We start from the raw sequence: 18,839 nt of genomic DNA, 5'->3' as shown, positions 1-18,839 counted from the left end.
ACGCGAAACATGTACGTTAAGTGTGTACAGACATCACGCGTGCAGATGTATGTGTGTTTCTGTGTGTAAATGGCGTTGATATACGTAAGTTGCCAATGTCCTCGGAAACTGAAATAGTTGACTTGATTAAAAAAAAAAAAAAAAAAAAAAAAAGAAAAGAAAAGAAACGATCTAATAGATAAACCTACCTAATTATATCAACCAGTAACCGCGAATCCTTTGAAAATTAATTCTTTTATTCAAGCTTTAAAATTTGTAAAAATAATTATAATAATTATAATAATTTATAAAAGACCGTGTGTAAAAATTATTTTAAAAATTATATATTTTATATGCAATCTATGTAGAACATGGACTTTAACGTTTCGACTCTTTTTAATTTTTAAATTGATTTAATTATATTGACGATTAAAACATTGATTAATATTGATAATATAGTGATTCGAAATTTGCTATTTGTAGACATTGCGATTTAATAATGAAAGCGGCCTCCAATAATTGTGTTTCCGTACGTCAAAAATAGCCACGCATGATAATACGTAATATTATATTACATGTATGAATAATATATACAATTCTATTACATGAATTATATATTATATGAATAAAATCTGCAATTCTATAATAATATAAATTGAGATATATCGAAATTTGTATAATATATCAAGCATATTGTACTTGTAAAGTATTTCGATAGATATTAGTGATTTTATGTCTACTGTCTAAAATACGTGACATTTGAAGAGTATCCTTCAAAAATATGCATTTATATAATTGCATTGCATTAAAAAACATACATTTTAACCAACCAATCGCATCACCCAATTATTTTACTGATAAAAGAACGTTTATTCAATTTATTTATTCAAATATGTCTTTTGCTATGAGGTAATAAGAAGTAAATAAGAATCTACAATATTATATTCGCAAATATTTATAAAACGATTATAATTCTTAGAAATGTGCGTCTGCGATCGATGGTTATTTCACTACAAATGATTTTTGTCACAAAAGTCGAAAATATTTACGATTAATGATATTTCACAAATATTGTATTCACAATTCGGAATTTATGATCTCGTCGTTTGTAATAATGATAATTTCATTGGAAATATCGCGATATATCACTACACCATTTCCGAAAGCGCAATATAATATTACAAACAATTTAATACATGTGCGATCATAATATTAGTCTAATATAATTTTGATAAAAGAGATGAGAGAACAAAGTTTCTAAGAATGTTGAAAATAATATTTGCGATACGATTTGTGTCTATCCAATATAATGTAGTATTTGCCTCCATATACTTATTTACCCTCGAACTCTGCGAAATCATACAACGAATTCCATTTCTCGTAACAATAACATGTTTCCGCTAAGGTGAGACGAGCGATTCGTGGAATAATCGTCGAGAGCCGGCGAGCGTACTTGGGATATACAACGCACGAAAGGTCACGCGCTGATGTAAACACAAACGGTGCGGCGCGAGACGTCGCACGCGCGACGCCAGGTTGGATATGTATGACGGCGTCGTAGGCTGTATTATGTACGTATCGACCCGCGAACCTAGGACAACTACGATCATTTCTAAACATTTTCGCGCCATCTGAATTCCGCGAGTATTCCGAGAGAACCGGAGAAAAAAAAAAAAAATATATATATATATATATATATATAAAAGAGATTTGAATGGTAGATTACTCACCTGAAGATCATGACAGCCGTTATCCCTATGACTGGCAGCACGTATCACCCCCGCACGCCAACCCCACTCACTAATCTTATTCACCTTCAGCTTGGTGAAACCACTCACCGAGAGAAACCTCTTTCCCACGATCTCCTCGCGAAACTTGTACGCCATATTACGATCGGTACACCGCGGCGTGCCGAATCCGCGACTTCGGATCGCCACAGCCGGGTCCGCCAGTCACCCTTTCCCTCGTACGTCCCCCTCCCCCCTCGCCGCGCCAGAGTAGGCGCCCCTTGTCTCCCACCCCCACTGTTCCCGCTCCTCTTCCGTCTTCTCTCTCGCTCCGCTCGCTCTCTCGTTCCCGGCCCGCTGTCGCCGACCCGGTTTTTCCTTCTATCCTCCGAGGAGCGTGCCTCGCCCCCAAAAACAAAAGAAAAACAACAACGAGCGCACGCACCGCACTGTAGGAGCGGGGGAGGGGACGCGACGGCGGACACTGTCACAAACGATCACTATTCCTTGACGGCACAAAGCACCACTTCGCGAGGTGGCCGATCTCTTCCTGCAGCGCGTGATCACGAAGGGCCATTAAACAACAGAGCCATGAGGCGACGGCCGGTCACTCTCCCTATCTCGCTCCTTCTTTTACTAATACACTCCTAACGCACAGCCACTCCTTACTTCACTTCTCTTCTCTTCTCTTCTTTTCTCTTTACGTTCGGTGGACGCGCGCACGAGAGAGAGAGAGACTTCTCTCCTCTCCGCGAAGACAGCCACGAGACTCGTTCGCGCACGACTTCAAACGTACCTCTCCCTCTCTGTCCGGCGCGATCTTCGCCGTTCGCGTCTTATTCACGATGTTTTCTCTCCGTTCTCTCGGCGCGCGCGCGTCTCAACAGCGATTCTCCGCGCCACCGACTGCGCGCGCACTTTTTCGTATTATCGGTATAATAATATATCCTGACGCGCGCGCGATCGGTCCAAGACGCGACCGATGTGTGACAAGTGACAGAGAGAGAGAGAGAGAGAAAGAGAGAGAGATAGAGAGAGAGAGAGAGAGGGAAAGAAAGAAAGAAAGAGAGAGAAAGAATAACGGCGATCACTCTCCTGCTCACTGTTGACGTCCGCGCACCGAGCTTCAACTCTCGAACCGGACAACACTTTCAACTTCCGGAATCCGCACACCAGGTGTAACACTATTGGACATCACACACTACGCGACGTCGGACGGTAACAACACGGCGGCGGTAGCAACACCACCAACGCGGTTAACGAAGGACTCGGAACGATACCAATGTGAACGTGAGAGTGACACACACATGACCGACCAGTGATATCGCGTAGCGCGCACTGCGGGCGGACGGCAGGGAGGCACAGCTCCTTCCCGCGGCCCGTACACCGTCCCCTCGTCGCGCGCGCCTCTCCCACCCGTCTAGCGCGACTTCTCCCGCTCCGGCGGGTTCCCCCACCTCCGGCCCTTCGCTAGTCGAGCGCCGAGCGCCGAGCGCGCGCTCTCTCCTCCCCTCTCTTCTTCGGCTCCTCACTCCTCACTCCCCACTCCGCGCCTCACCGCCGACCGTCGCACGTCGCACCTCACTTTGCTGCTATCCATCGCACAAGACTGTCATGAAGGTAGGTAGGGTGTTTTAGACTCGTAGTACCGACTGCGAGACGCGTGGGGTCGCGCGCGCGGGTGGCGCGAGAGAGACACCGTTGTAGGGATGAGGGCGCCTAGGGGAATCATGTTGCCTATACCTTCTCTCGCTGCGTGTGCGACACGCATATTCGCGTTCTGCACTCTACTCACTTATCGACGTACATATGCCACATGTAACCCCCGAGTTTTTTTTTTAACGTTTCTATTTTTTTTCTTTCTCAGATAAATGAGCGAATATTTCTTCTGAAAATGCAAGTCTTTATCTTTTAACGGGAATAATTAATTAGAAAGAGAGAGTTCCGAGAGAACATTTGTTATATCTTAATTTGAGTAATTGTCCAATATAAAAGTTGTCTCACTTATTTGCAAGATGATATTTTATTCTTAAATTATAATTCGGACGTAAGATTAATAATTCTTATACTGTGGCATACTTATAATATAATTATAGCTGTAACAATCGTAGTATTAATTACAACGATGATATTAATTGTAGCTACTAATTTCATTATTTCAAATCATTATTTTAACACTTACGATACTTGATCGTAATTCTGAACTACAAATGTCCTGATGTGGGATCAAGCGCGATGTATAAATATTCGATTCCATTATGGCTGGTCCAATTTCGTTAAAGTCTGATTTCGACATGTTAATGCAAATGCAATATATGCTGATTTCCATATATGAGTTTTTAAAAATTCGAAAAAGAAATTCTCTTATACGTACGCATGAAATAATTTTTAAGTTTATGAGTTTTTATTATTTAATTACGCATTATTAATGTTACATTGTCCTAAATACGAAGCGTTGGACATTCACGATATAAATTAAATTCTTCATTCTTTTATCTCGATATTATTCTTCTTTTTTAATGAAAAATTTATGGGAATGCGGGTACATGAAAAAATTCTCGTTTTATATTTTGATATAAGAAGCTTTACGTATAATTATCAAGATTTCTAGTCAACATTTTCTCCTTTGCTGCAAGATTTGTGTTTGTTTGCAGTCTCGTGGTGAATCAGAAGACATTTTGCCGATGGAATTTCCTTGTTCTTTTTCTCCCTTTTTCTGTTTTCTTATCCTAGTTTTTAGTTTCTTTTTCTTTTTTCTCTTGCGACTGGAAATTTGTGTGTTTACGCGTTTAGCGGATTGCCGGAAAATGTTTTATGCTTGCAATTTTTAAAATTGGTAAAATGTCTGGAAAAACCTTAATGAAGTGTATTGTATGCATAATATAACATGAAATGCTGCAATTAATTGTATTTTGATATGTCAGTGAAATTTGCAATAGCTTAAAAAAAAGAAAATATAATGCTTCTAATTGGCACATTTAAAAATTTTTTCAAATTAATTAAAAAGAATATTTTTCTATTTGTTTTTTCGCATGATGCTTAATCATTACACTAATGAACGTTGAGAAACTGTAATTAATAATTAATTAGTGATGACATAAAATAAATAATGAGAGCTGCAAAGAGATTGAACGTGTAGTTTATTGCAATATTTTGTAAAACGCATTTAGTTCAAAATATCGATGCAAAAAGTTCAAGTGTAAAAAGATCGATGAAAAATATTAGATTGAGATAAAAAAAGTCTTCGTTGGCTTTTTCATTTAATTACAAACGTCATTTGGATAAAAGCACAAATTAATTGAGTTAATTCATTTTACGTTTATCAAACAGGAATTTAAAATCATCGTCGATTAACGCGCTCACAGTTAAACCCGCGATCTATACGGGACTGACGCGTCACGTGATCAAAACACACCGTTACGTCACGCGCGCAGCAGCAGCCAGCCAGCTGCCAGTCCAACATGGCTGACCTGTGAGCAGCGGTGCTACAGACGGCTGTCCGCATTTAGTCGTTCATTTCTAGCTGTTCGCGCGCGTCCCGCCGAGCCGCAAGATCCGTTAATATGATATCGTCTATCGTCTCGCGTCTCGTTATGTGAGTATACGATTCGACGTCCGGTAGGATCGGAAAAATCGCTGTGTCGACTTGGATCGACTGTGTGACCCCGGGCCATCGCCATCGTTCGCCGTCCGAGAAAATCCGCTATGCAGAGTTTATTTATACTCGTGCAGCGACGGCTCAACATGTGTCGCCTAATATGACATCGAGATGCAAGATGGTCCATCCGATTCTCGCGATATAGTGATCTCGTCGCCTGCTCCGATTCGACCGTTCACTCACGATCGCTGGTCCGTCTCTATAGATACGAGTATATATACGGTCTTTGTCTGTCTCTCTCGCTCTTTCTTCATCGCTCGCCTCCGGCAGTTTGCTGTCATGACAAAGAGAACAAAATACGAAAACTGGAATTTGATCCAGCTGACGAGACGATGCGATCTGTCGTTGAACGACCACCGGTGGATTTTCTCTCTTTCTCTTTCATTCACGGTGGAAGATTGTGTCATCGCGTCCAGATATCGACGAGAGAACCATTCCCTTGTTTGGTAAGACCCTCGATACAACGGAATCTTTGTAGTGGATACGAAAGAGTGTCGCAAGAGATCGGACAAGTTTAAATCTACGGAAAGAGAGAGGGGAGGAAGAAGGTCGTCGACAGAATAAAGGTAAGATAATCAATGTCACTCTTTGCAATTAATGCGCAGTCGAGAATCAGTTAATGTGACGAGAACAAAGAATATTGTATCCCGGAAGAGAGATAAGGTTTTTTCGCGCGAGATGACGATAAAATTGAGATTCCTAATTAATGCGTATCGTTGAGTCAGCGTCAGAGTGAAAGCGAGCGTTGATCTTACAACGATCTGTTGTGGTAAGCACGTACGTAACCTAACCTAACCCTATCCAACGTTTCTATATACATACGTGTCGAGATATATACGCAGATGTTACAAAACTTGAAGCGCGATTATCGGTATTACATTCGCTTGCGAAAATCAGAGCAGTGTATACGCAATGACGAATGTGTCTTATTAATTGTTCGTAGAAGCGTTATGTGATAATTTTGTACGTAGCTAGATATTGCGCAGAAACATTACAAATAGCTCTATTTATATTTTTACACGTTGATGAATTAAAAAAATTATACAATTCATATTCATATATATTTTCCAGTGAAAAATATGCAGATAAAATTAATAAATGATGATCTGTTGAACACTATCACTATCAAATTGTATAAAAACCATACATCATTATTATTAGTAATATTAGCAACTTGAAAAAATTTTGTTGTTATAAATTTTACAAATTTATTATTCTACACATTTATTAATTTCCTGTGGCTCTTCTAAAATGTATTCTAATGTAATCAGAAAACTGAAACGTCATGTTTTGTTATATGAAAAAAATTTAAAGGAGCCCAACGATTTTTAAAATATTGATTATGATTAAAATCTTTCATATATATATATATATATAGAATATTACTTTTATTATTTTAATAATTTTTTATATACATATCTTTCACATTGGATTGAAATAATTTCAATATTTAAGATATATTTTTGTATATAAGATATATACACACGACGAGATTTTTAAAAACGCAGACATTTTCTCGTAATAAGAAAGTATAATAGAAAAACGTGATTATCCGAAGCGAACTAAATATCGAAGCAATTGCGCGCGCGATAAGGAAACGATGCGTTGCGCGGCGTCAGCTGATTCGAAAGCTACGTCACACAATAGCGCAGGTCGTTGCACTCTTCGCTCTCCCTCGCTAAGAGGCACGTTTTGTTTACGGTGTGTCCGGCTGCGCTCGCACACTTACGCATGTCCCCGCTCGTGCGACAATATGCGTGAACGTCCGCCCCGATCTCTCGTCGGCGGCTTGTCATGTGACTCACGGCCGCATGCTGCACTTGATAATAAATTAGAACGAAACGGAGAAACGCCATTCTGAGATCTGGCACAAGGTAAACGGCAATCGAGGAATCACACAATTTTTTTGCACGATACAGAAAACCGAAAAAAAGTTCTATCAAATTTTTAGAAGCAAACACGTTGATATTGAAGAAATAAAAATGACGATAAATATTATAAATTTCAATTTTATTAGATTTAATACTAATGATAAAATGCTGCTATAAATTATATCTTAATTTGTATCGTAAATTTTAAAAACATAGAATTAATAAAATGATAAAAAAATCTTTTTTTTCTGTAAAATTAAGTTTATATCAAATGACATTTAAATTGGAAAAATTCACCGATACGAGTAAAATATTCTTGTAGAAGAGAAGGACTCTTGAGTAAAATATAAAAAAATACTTCGTATTAAAGTGCATCCGGTTTACCAAATGCATTTCTACTATTCCACAACGCCATAACTATCATGTATGCATTTCCTGTAGTGCATACTCCATTACATACTATCTATATTTGCACGTGCACTTTATGGTGACTTTATAGAAAATTTAAAAGCATGCCTTTTTCGGATATATCCAGGATGTTTTAAAAGTAAATATTTGTGACTGACAGTCGATTTTCATCTCAACTATTTAATTTTGAATTTCAAATCTAGTTTATATTAACAATCAAATTTCAGAAAAAGAAAGCTGACATAATACCTTAATTAAAGCTGACATCTTAATTAAAAAATTGAATTTTCTATTTAGTTCTAGAAAATCTTAAATTGTCAAAAAAACCTGTTTAATTTTAATAACATCTTTTCGTTGAAACAACATTTTTTCTCTCTGTGAATATTTTTGTTACTTTTATATTTTATCAACCTGAATACATTATATGAAGCAAAGATTTTTGTTAATATACATGGTTGAAAAACTTGGTTGAAGAATATCCTCTTTAATTTAAAATTTTAACGATTTTGCTCGATAAAGCAAAAATAGAGCAATAGACTTCAAAAGGATTTTCGAAACAATTGGGCTTCAAAGGGTTAAATTTCTCTCATCTTGCTCTTCGTGCATAAAGCGTGCGCATTTCGATTAGCACGGAAATGGCACTCGACATCGAGTACATCTGTATTTAACAATGGTGGTCGATCTTTTCGCAATAGTTTCTATATTCCTTTACTTTTTCCGCGTGCATCTCATATTCTCGCGAATCCCTTTGGAAAAAAGCCGCCGGTGGGAGGAAACAAGTACAGAGGGAGAGAGAGAGAGAGAGAGAGAGAGAGAGAGAGAGAGAGAGAGAGAGAGAGAGAGAGAGAGAGAGAGAGAGATTCTTCTTGATACAAGAAGAAACTTGGTCGCTCGTTGGATCGATGTCTGGTTGGCAACAGAAGGGTGGTACTCCGTCGTCGTACAAAGAGCGTCCATGTGCAACCGTATACAGTTCATCATTTACATAAAAATATCTTTATTTTTAATTTTAATTTTTAATAAAATTCTTTAACTTGAAAATATTTTTAATTTTCTCTTATATTGTACACAGCACACAATGGAAATTTATTATTCTTTGAAATGAAAGTGTAATAGAAACCTTATATGTATATATTCTGAGAATTCCAAGTCAAACAATTGGTATTGAATAAGAATATTAAACAAATAGATGAATATTAACAATAATGGATTTTATTGAAATTTTTTTTACATAAAATTTGATAGAAATTAAAGATTTTAAAACAGAGATATAAAATATATATATATATGTATCTATTTTAAAATAAATATAACTTTATTTTGAAATTTTATATAAATTATAAACACAATTTTTATTTTTGTTTTCGAGCTGCAATTATCAAAGAATTAATTTTTAAAAATATGCTATTGTTTTTGGGAAAGAAAGTGTAGTTTTTTTAGTTTAAACAATTTAAATTTTAAATGTCCAACCTAAATATTGAAAATTAAATAATTTTAAGAAATAATTAAATATTGGAAATTTTAAACGAATTAAATGTTGAAATTTAAAAATTTATAGAAATGTTTAAGAGTAATTAAGCTCACGGGCGAATTGAAAATTTACGTTCATTTTCCACGAGATATTCATTAGTAATATATAATAACTCTTTAAAATATTTTCTGATGACATCGCAACACTCTCTATATGTGTATGCATTCATCTTTTTCGAACGTACACTTATGAGACTAGAAGGCTCCTAACACCGCTGCGAATCAATATTCCGTACACCCTTGTACGAGAGATCGCGTTAACCTTTCTCGCCCTCACACAACCCCGTCGTAGCGCCCTCGACGTCTACTCGACCATCGCGTGAAGGGCGGCGGGAGCTTGTTTAGCTCTCCCTCCGGTCTTGTCCTATCCCTCTTGTCAAGTCGACAAGAGCAAAATAACGGAGGGGTCGCACATATTTACGACGGACTGCGCGAAATTCTTCAACATTGTAGAAATATGACTTTTGTTTTTATGATGCGTAATTAACGCTAAAATCAATAAATATTTTGATATACTATAATATCATTTTTTCTATTTTTTTTACTTTGTCGTATAAATTTTAAAATTAAAATTTAAAGTTTAATGATGTAAAATTTCGCAAAATTAAAAAATTTTTTATTTTAGGGTGGAATTGAAAAGATATATATTATAAAAGTTTCATAGCCTTCAAAAAATTTTGTTAAATATATTTAAGTGTGTATACATATATATATATATATATATATATATATATATATATATATATATATCATATATAATTATTATTCGAATTTTATAAAAAAATAGCAAAGCACACTCTATTTAACAAAATTCAAATTGTACAAATTTTTAAACAAAAGTTCTGTTTTATAGAATATTGAATTTACTCCGAAAAAGATCAATATTTATTAAAATACCGCTAATCATTAATAAATATTTATTAGAAGCAAGATATATTTAGTCAAAATAATTAATCATATAGAAACGTATTTTTTAAGAGATATTTTATTTTAGTTGATTGTGTACAAATAGTGCCTGTATACTTGTGTGCTATTCATATCATGTTTTAAAATTTTCGTGAAATTAATAACAATCATTGTAAAAATTATGAATATATTAAAAAATAAAAACGCACAATATATAAGAGATAAGCGGGACTATTATATCACTAAACTAAGCTACATTATACATAATTTATCATTTTCGTTTATTCCATGCTTGCTGGATATCGTTGATCTCGTAACCTGCATTTCACGTTTATTTCTACTTAGTATATCAAGAATAACGACCGCGTTATTATCGCACGCGTTGCATCCGGCTGTGCGGCGACTTTTGAAGTCGCGCGAATATTGTGATACGCACATATCGTGATACACAAAAACGTATCAATATAGATGCGCACAAGGATGTACAATATATGTGTGTATTAGGAATTTATGTACTCTAAAATACAATTGTACCGTCATAAAACTGGTTAGGATTTCTTTTACTACGCGACGCTTTCTCATGGGAAAGGGAAATCCGCGTGAAAACCTCGAGTATTTAAGGCTTCTCTCGCACCGACATTGGAAAAACAAGAAAAGCTGGAGAGAGCAAAAGAGAGAGATAGAGAGGGAGAAAGCAAAAAAAAAAAAAAAAATCACGTTGATGCAGCGCAGTAATATTTTCTAGCCGATTCTATCCGGGATTCTCAGAGTGCAGTCTCGTGACGTCATTGCCCTCATTAGAATAATTGAGAATGCGCCGCTTGCTAATTACGAGATGCGGGAGTCCCCCGGCACTCGTGACGCATAATTTTTTTTCCGTTGTCTCCGACATCGAATACGGGAACTCGGGGCTTTCGCCCTGAAAATAAGAAGGAAATTTCAACGGGATTTTGTCGTCTCCTTAATTATAGCGGTCTTTAGTCTTCCAGTAGCACGGGAACGGGAAAAGTTTTATTACGATCGATGCATACAGCGCATAAATAGTTTTTATACTCTCGAAAAATAAAAAGACAAATCGGAGATATACATTTAATTAAATTGTATGTTAATTATAAATAGCATTTGCAGGAGAAAAAAAGGACATAAATAAAACAATTTTAAAAATGTAGAAAATAGAAGATAAAATATGTTTCAATTTCAAAATGATTTATAAAAGTATTTTTTTTTCTTTATAATTTGAAATGTTTTTTTTTTTTTAATAATTTGCAACAGAATAAATTAAATATATCTTATTTATACAAAGTATTTATATACGTAATGTATACAATAAACGTAATACATACAATAAATACGTAATATGTACAATATACAAGCTTCTGTGAAATAATCAAATTTATTAATAGCGTATTTTTACTAATGTTTTACAATTATCAATTTTTTCGAATCTACATTTAGTTATCAATACATCGGAATCAATACTCGTGCATATTGATTGTTCCGTTATGCAGATTCATAATTATATGTTCGAACGGCCGATGTATAAGTACAGATGTAGATTTACAATAATAAATAAAGTGATACGAAGATTGGTTTGCAATTTTAGCATCTCTGACTGTTAATGCCGTGCAGCCCGTCATTAACAGTCATAGATTAATATTAAAATCCATTTATGTATCCTGTGGCAAATTTTATCGTCATTCGCGCTGACCGAAGAAGCAATTATTCGCAGGAGCTTCATCAATGTTTAAAGATACCGAGATTGCGTTCTGATTTGCATTCTGATTCTCTCGTTCCAATTTAATGAAAAATATGTCATAGTTCGAAGTGGATGCTAAGTAATAATCTTGCGTATGATTACATTAACCATATTTCACTCTAATTAAGAAGTTATTGCGCTCTCTCTCTCTCTCCCTCTCTCTCTCTCTCTCTCTCTTTTTCAGCTTTCATATTCTTTTTGTAATAATAATAATTTGCTAAACTAAAATTTCATTTATGCGCAATGGATATATACATATGAGCAATTGGTTATCGTTTATGTAGATATTTTGATTTTATTTTTGATTATATTTTTATATTACATCATTCTATATTATATATAAATTTTTTAAATACATTTGCTTTTATATATTTTATTTATTTTGTCAATTTCCTGTTTACATGATTGTTTTATTACTTAAATAATGATTGATATATACGATAATCGCATTCTGAAACTTCTATGCGTCGAGCGTTTTATGAAAGACGGTGACATCGTGCCGAGCTCATTGTACCCGTATCATCATCGTATGATCCGCGGAGCTTGAATCTCCATCGGCTGTCAGTCATATTATCAAGAAGCGAGTCACGCGAGCGACTCCCTTCTGAAGTGACGCCATCATAATGAGGAGGATATTGAACCACAAATATAGTCGTCCGTGATGCAGCAATGCCATTATGAGAACGGAACAACTGAAGGGAGAAAGCTTCCTTAACAAGATTCGAAACCTGTGTATTTGGTTTTTAAATTAGAGATTCGTTCCTGTTTCTATAGAAGTACGTAAATGACTCTAACAAGACGAACGGAAAATAATTCTCCTAAATAGTAGAAACGTCGCGAGGGAGAACACGGCGTCCTTAGTCTTCTTAAAGTTTTCATCTTTTCCTGATTCCGTGGAAGAAAGGAGGGTAGGGGGGAGGGGGAGAAGAGTTCTCGGAACCCTTTTTCGAACCGTGTTTTCGGCGGATGCGAGACTCCTCGCCGAACTCTTGCACGCCCCGTTGCTTCCTCGCCGTCGTGATTTACGCGTCCTTCCTCTCCTTCTTGCTCTCGTATATAATTACGCCATTTTCTCGCGGGGCGAATCGTATTTCTTCGTCCCTGGAGACGCGCCAGGGAGCAAAAGTGCACGTCACACGGGGGTGCACTGTTAGAGTATGAGGAAGATGGAGTGGGGACCAGTCCAGCGAAAGAGAAGACGAAAAGGGAAGGAGGGAGGAAATAGAAGGACGGCATGCACACAAGCGAGGAGGGCGGGGGGGAGGGGGATTTGCCACGAAAGGGTGATGACCCTTTGGGCGTACCCCGAAACTCTACGTCCTGATATCGCGGCGATGTTCTCCCTCACACACACAAACAAACACACACACCACCTCTTTCTCCATATATCACGTTTCCTCTCCTTCTCCGATCTTGTATTTGGCTCTCTTTTTTTTTTTTTTTTGTTTTTTTTTTTTTTACTCCTTCGTTCAGCCCAGATCTCTCTCTCTCTCTCTTCGCTCCTTCGTCTACTCGTCCTTTTATCTCTTTCGCGGATGGGTGGTAGGTAGTTCGAGCGCGTGGGCAGACGGGTAGAAGGGAAAAAGGAGAATCTCGCGAAGATTCAAACGGCGTGCCGGAACGCCGAGCATTCGAGACTATCGAGATACTCCTTCGGGGATTTCCTTTCTTCGAGAACGCACGTTTCACGAGCGTGACGAAACGAGGGAAAGATACAATGGTTTGCTCTGCAATATTTATCGATGTCGAACGTACCTTACTATTTGGACAGTAAAGACTAATTCATATGCAAGCACTCCGATTCAATGTGTGCGCTTTGTATTTGCAGAATTGATTATTAAACGTAATCGTTTATATAGTGCACGATAAAACATCGAAAATACAAAGATACTTAATTAACTAAGATATTTTGAAATTGATGGATGATATATTAGTTGCATGTGCGACTACGAATTTTTTTTATTTACATAATATATGTTTTAATAAATGTATAATTATTAATATTATTGTGTACCGATCTTTGATTTTTTAAATTTATTAAACAAATTTATTAAAAGGAAATTATGCTTCAAATTAATTGACGTATAATATTTATTGGCTATATTAACAATTCTGATTCTGATTAACAATTGAGCAATTAATTGCAATGGTAATCGAAATTCACACATGTATTTCGTCATAGGTAGGCTTTATATCGTCTCGCTTTCTTCGCATTGCAAATCGTTGAACGTTCATTCACCACGTGTGAACTTTCCTGGGTAGCCCCATTTAAAAATGTCGGATAAATACGTATCAGCGTGGGAGGTCTGTGATCATATGGCATTGATATTTATACGTTCTTTTATTAGCATGGATTTTCCGACGCTTCATACTGCGTCGCGTGCGTGCATTTTTGTGTATTGTGGTATAATGTCGCGAAAGAGATATTACAAAATCAAAAAAATTACATTACAATTAACGATAAAAAATAAATAATGACACATTTTTATTAGATTTACAGTTACCGTATTTAAAATTCTTGACTGTCTATAAATAAAGTAAAATATACAAAGTAAAGATATGAAAAATATTCGAAAATGATTACCACAGAGTACAATCTTCTCGTGAATTATTATGCAACCGTCTCACCTTCTACATTATCGAACGCGCTATACTATATATTTATATACGAATTCCATTCGCAAGCTTTTCTTCTCGAATAATATTTCTCTTTTAAACACCACCGCATATTTTACCTGCGCCAATATATCACATGTCTCAGAGGTGTTTTCATTTCGAAAAGCCAAGCTTTTTTTCCTTCAGTCTGATATTTCTTTCAATGCATATTCTTTTTTCCGATATATTCTTTTTTTCTCTCAATCTTTCTTCTCGACGTCCGGTCGACGCATCGGGAAAGACGATGCGTCGACGTCGACGTCGTCGTCCTCGTCGTCGTCGTCGTCGTCGTCGTCAGCGGCGCTCGGCTTGTTTAAATATAAACCCAAGCGTAGATGTGGCCGACTTCCAGTTGGGGCATCGCGACGCTCGTGGTACAGACACGCGTAGACAAAAAGCTCCTACTGGTTGCCTCAGGAGAAGTGCAAAGAACATTATCTGTTACATCTTAGTTTATATTAGTGAGTGTTGTATTAGGAGCGCAGTTTCTCGAATCGTTTCCGCGAGGATTACCTTACAATAAATTACGCCACTTACCATCAATAAAATCATCACGAAATATTAACCGAGTCACAGATTCACATCGATCGACTACGATTTACGTCTGCAACCTACAAATTTTACCTCGAAACACAGATCTCGAGAATAGAACAATACTGCTGTAGACTATTTTAAGAAATTGCTAAATCAATCATGAAAGCAAGACTTTACAACATTAATACTAACATCCAAGTAAATTAGGTTGTGAAGATATCGTGAAACTTTTATCTCTTACACGGTGCTCCGATTTCAGAATTTAAAATAGAATAATACTGCTCTAGATTATCTCGGAAACTGCCAATTACCAAGCTTGGTAACACAAGCAAGAATCTACATATCTAAAATATATATAAAAATAGCGTTTGAATCGATAAATCTATGATTGTTTTATATCCCAGATTTTAAGATTTAAAATAGTAACATTCTGTGACCTTCTGGATTTTGTGTAAAATTGAGGAAAACACAAGTGTGATTTTTACAACGGTATTATTCAAGAGAAGACTGTAAATACCATAATAGAAGAATCTACAATGAATGTACCAGATACTAGATGGTGATGTTGGTGAAATAAAACACAGCGGCTGTCTCTCTTAAATCGCTCGTTGAATTCTCGCGAATGTTCGATCAGCGTAGCGACGTAGACGATTAATCATCGTCATTATCCGATCGCTGCATCCGAGAGCCGAGAGAAAGGCGATGCTGCTGACGAGGGAATCAACGCTGCCGTTGACGCCAGAATGTCGTACCCTTGATCCCGTCACGTCGTCTCGGCGAACGGTTTAGCGCCTGTTGAGATCGTGAATGGAAGATTTATTAACTCGCATCGTATTCGTGAATAATCAATCGCACGATTTTACAGAAGTGATGAGATGTTACGGGCTTGAGAAACAAAAATCCATATTAAAAGAAGTCGATAACAAAATATCGCGCGTCTTGATTGAAACAAATTTAAGCTCTTAATCTTTTATCCAAGTTTGACGATCATCGTATCGCTGTTGCCGACATGTCCTCCAGAGTCAAGCAACAGATTCGCATAACGATCTTCTTCAACGACGGCACCGTGGTGATTTACATCTGAATCGGCGATGTGGTGACGCAAATAAAAGTTGTATCAGCGACGACGATTACGAAGGGAAGAGAGGAGACTCGTGGAAATTCCAAGGAGCAAGGACGTCGAGAGAGAGAAAGAGAGAGAGAGAGAAAGGGAAGAAGAAACGGCTTGGTCGGCACGGCCAAGGAGAAGAAGAGGAAGAAAGGCGAGCACCTCCCTTTGAATCGCCACTTAGAAAACGTTAGTCGAATCACTTAGTCGGTCGTTGCACCGCGGTCGAGACTGGTCGCTCCGACGTGACGATAAAGGAACCGATCGGGCGTGCATAGAATCGGCCAACCACGAAGCGACTGCGAATAAAAAAACGTGGTAGCGAACTAGCGCGACAATCGGCTCGAGAGAAAGTAAATTCTCTCGCGTGCGAGAACAAGTCCAAAGGATACACTCCTCAATTTTTCTACGAAAACAAAGACTGAAATCGAGAGGCTTAGTTTCTTGCGATCGTGCATATTTATCGAAAATCTCGTTTTTTTTTTTTTAAATTATAAGTTAATACAAAATTTGATATTTATTACATAATAGCATAATTTATTACAAATATTGTTTCTTTAATTGATAAATATATATTATATAAAGTATGAATAATTAAATTATTATTAGTATTTAATCTTACAATTAATATTTTTCTCTCGGATTCTATATGACGAATTAAGAAAATCAAGTAACAATATTTTTGCGTTAAGTGTACGATAAATAAATGCTATAGCTAGATTGTACTATTTTTATGCATGCAGACACAACTATAAATATCTTTTATTAAATTATGGGTATGTCCGTTATTATAAAAAGTAAAATATGCACGCGAAATGTATCTGAATTAATGAGCAATCGGTGAGAACGAAACGTCGGAAATATTTCAGACGACTTAGAATTAATTTATGCGATGTATTTAAGATAAATTGTAGATCTAAGAAAATCAATGAGAGGATATGATACTGATAAGAGAGAGATAGGTCGACCTTTTTCAGAAGCATTCTCTATTGCTAGATTTAGCGAGCCACTTTAACCGGATGAAATCTGTACTTTCTAATCTAGCTAATGCTCTGTCTCTGCCCGCACTGCCTCTTGCTAATAGATGATCAGCTGGTGAACGGTTCAAACGGTTGTAATTGAGGTCATTGTTGTGCACATTGCTTTGCACCGATTCCGAGGAGCATTTCTACGAGGCTTCTGTCTCAATTTTCTTAACAAGGAACGTCGCTTTCAAGGCACACTCAGATTATTATTTCTTTTTTCTCTCTCTCTCTCTCTCTCTCTCTCTCTCTCTCTCTCTTTCTTTTTTTCATGATTTCAAAATAGATAGAAATCTCGCGCGTGTCGAATTGCCTTGACGTATCTCCATAGTTTTTGATAGGATTTTGCTGAACGAACCAACATGACATGCTTCTTGCCACCCAGGCGAGCCACACCTGTGCTCGTTCCGACGGTGGTGCATTATTCGCGCAATTTTCACGCGCCGATTTTTAAGCGAGTAACGGTCGTTAACACGGTATCCGTGGTTTTTCTACCGCCACCTCTGAAAATTGCATCCAAGTCATGAGAACGACTCAGGAAAATGAGAATTTTTAATTGCGAACGTAGCTATTATGTCGTACGAAAGATTTCGGTGAAAGAATTATTTTGTATATAGAAGAAATTAACATCTGTAATTTTCTCTTGTTTTTGTCTTTGAAAATTTTATGTAAATCGTAAGACTAATGATCATAAAACGTAAAAGTTCCTAATTTCAAATATAGCTTTTATACAATATTTAAGATAATAAAATTAATATTCCTAGTATTTTTTTTTTACATCCTCGGTTTTTTTGAATAAAATATCAAAATAAAATAAACGACAAAATTTTTAAATAATACTATTATATTTTTTAGAAGATTTTAATGAGTTAAAATATATTAAACTATTAAATAAAATTGCATTTGAAAACAAGTACATTCAAGAAAGAAAAATCTCTCAATTATTCCAATATTTTATGTAACATATGATCATGGAAAAGGAAGAAGGCGAAATACTTCGTACACGTATGATACAATTATGAAAATACATCAGAAATAATTCCGCTATGTATCGTTATTTCAATACAGTATCAATATTGAAGAAGCAGCGAATATTTTTATAATGTATCCGAATGATATACGAAAAGAGATTTCCTAGCTAATTGGAAAGATATTAGATTGAATAAGATTGTATGATACTCGTTGCGTACTTCCTGTAAAACAACTTGGAGCGTGAAATCATAATCATTTTAATTCGTATATATATTTTTGGTTTCTTTATGCGGGCAATTAAAAAAAAAATAAATTCAAGAAAAAATGAATTCAATAAATATATTAAGTAGATAACGCGTGAATATGTTATTAAGTATGTTAGATTTTAATGAACTAAATTGAATCAAAACTAGCTAATGTCTAAAAATATATAAAAATAATTTTTATTTATTATTTATAATTTACAAATCAAATATTTAAAGAAAGTGCTGTACTCTAACTAAATATTTTCGTATCTTTGATATATCTCATTAATCATTTCATCTCATAAAGTCATGTAACATAATGTGTACACGATTATAAGTTTTGAAAATTTTAATAAATTAATTGCCTCTCCAATGTAGCACATATTAAATTTTTCTACCTTTGTAATTATTTATAACATTATTTTAACATACCATATACAACATTTATATTATTTTATTTTTATTTCA

The 18,839-nt window shown here is 36.0% G+C and overlaps 2 protein-coding genes across 9 annotated transcripts in view; one reads left to right on the top strand and one right to left on the bottom strand.

The window, feature by feature from the left end:
* Nucleotides 1-1,960, bottom strand: part of Kdm3 (Lysine demethylase 3) — a 278,486-nt gene extending 276,526 nt beyond the window's left edge. For all 5 annotated transcript variants that reach the window (XM_072903705.1, XM_072903707.1, XM_072903706.1 and 2 more), the window contains exon 1: nt 1,710-1,960. In XM_072903705.1, the coding sequence (XP_072759806.1) occupies nt 1,710-1,865 (156 nt within the window). In that variant the 5' untranslated portion in view covers nt 1,866-1,960. The remainder of the gene's footprint in view (nt 1-1,709) is intronic.
* Nucleotides 1,961-5,141: 3,181 nt separating this feature from the next.
* LOC140671953 (uncharacterized) overlaps nt 5,142-18,839 on the top strand; it is a 41,977-nt gene continuing 28,279 nt past the window's right edge. Inside the window, exon 1 of one of the 4 annotated variants that reach the window (XM_072903718.1) lies at nt 5,142-5,301. In XM_072903718.1, the coding sequence (XP_072759819.1) occupies nt 5,270-5,301 (32 nt within the window). In that variant the 5' untranslated portion in view covers nt 5,142-5,269. Of the gene's footprint in view, nt 5,302-5,326; nt 5,931-14,789; nt 16,322-18,839 lie in introns of those variants that run through there. The other 3 variants (XM_072903713.1, XM_072903715.1, XM_072903714.1) reach the window with 3 other exon arrangements.

Source organism: Anoplolepis gracilipes, chromosome 12 (genome assembly GCF_047496725.1).
Source record: "Anoplolepis gracilipes chromosome 12, ASM4749672v1, whole genome shotgun sequence".
NCBI classification, from domain to species: Eukaryota; Metazoa; Arthropoda; class Insecta; order Hymenoptera; family Formicidae; genus Anoplolepis; species Anoplolepis gracilipes.
Note: the sequence above shows the minus strand (reverse complement) of the source record. Positions and strands in the feature narration are given on the sequence as shown.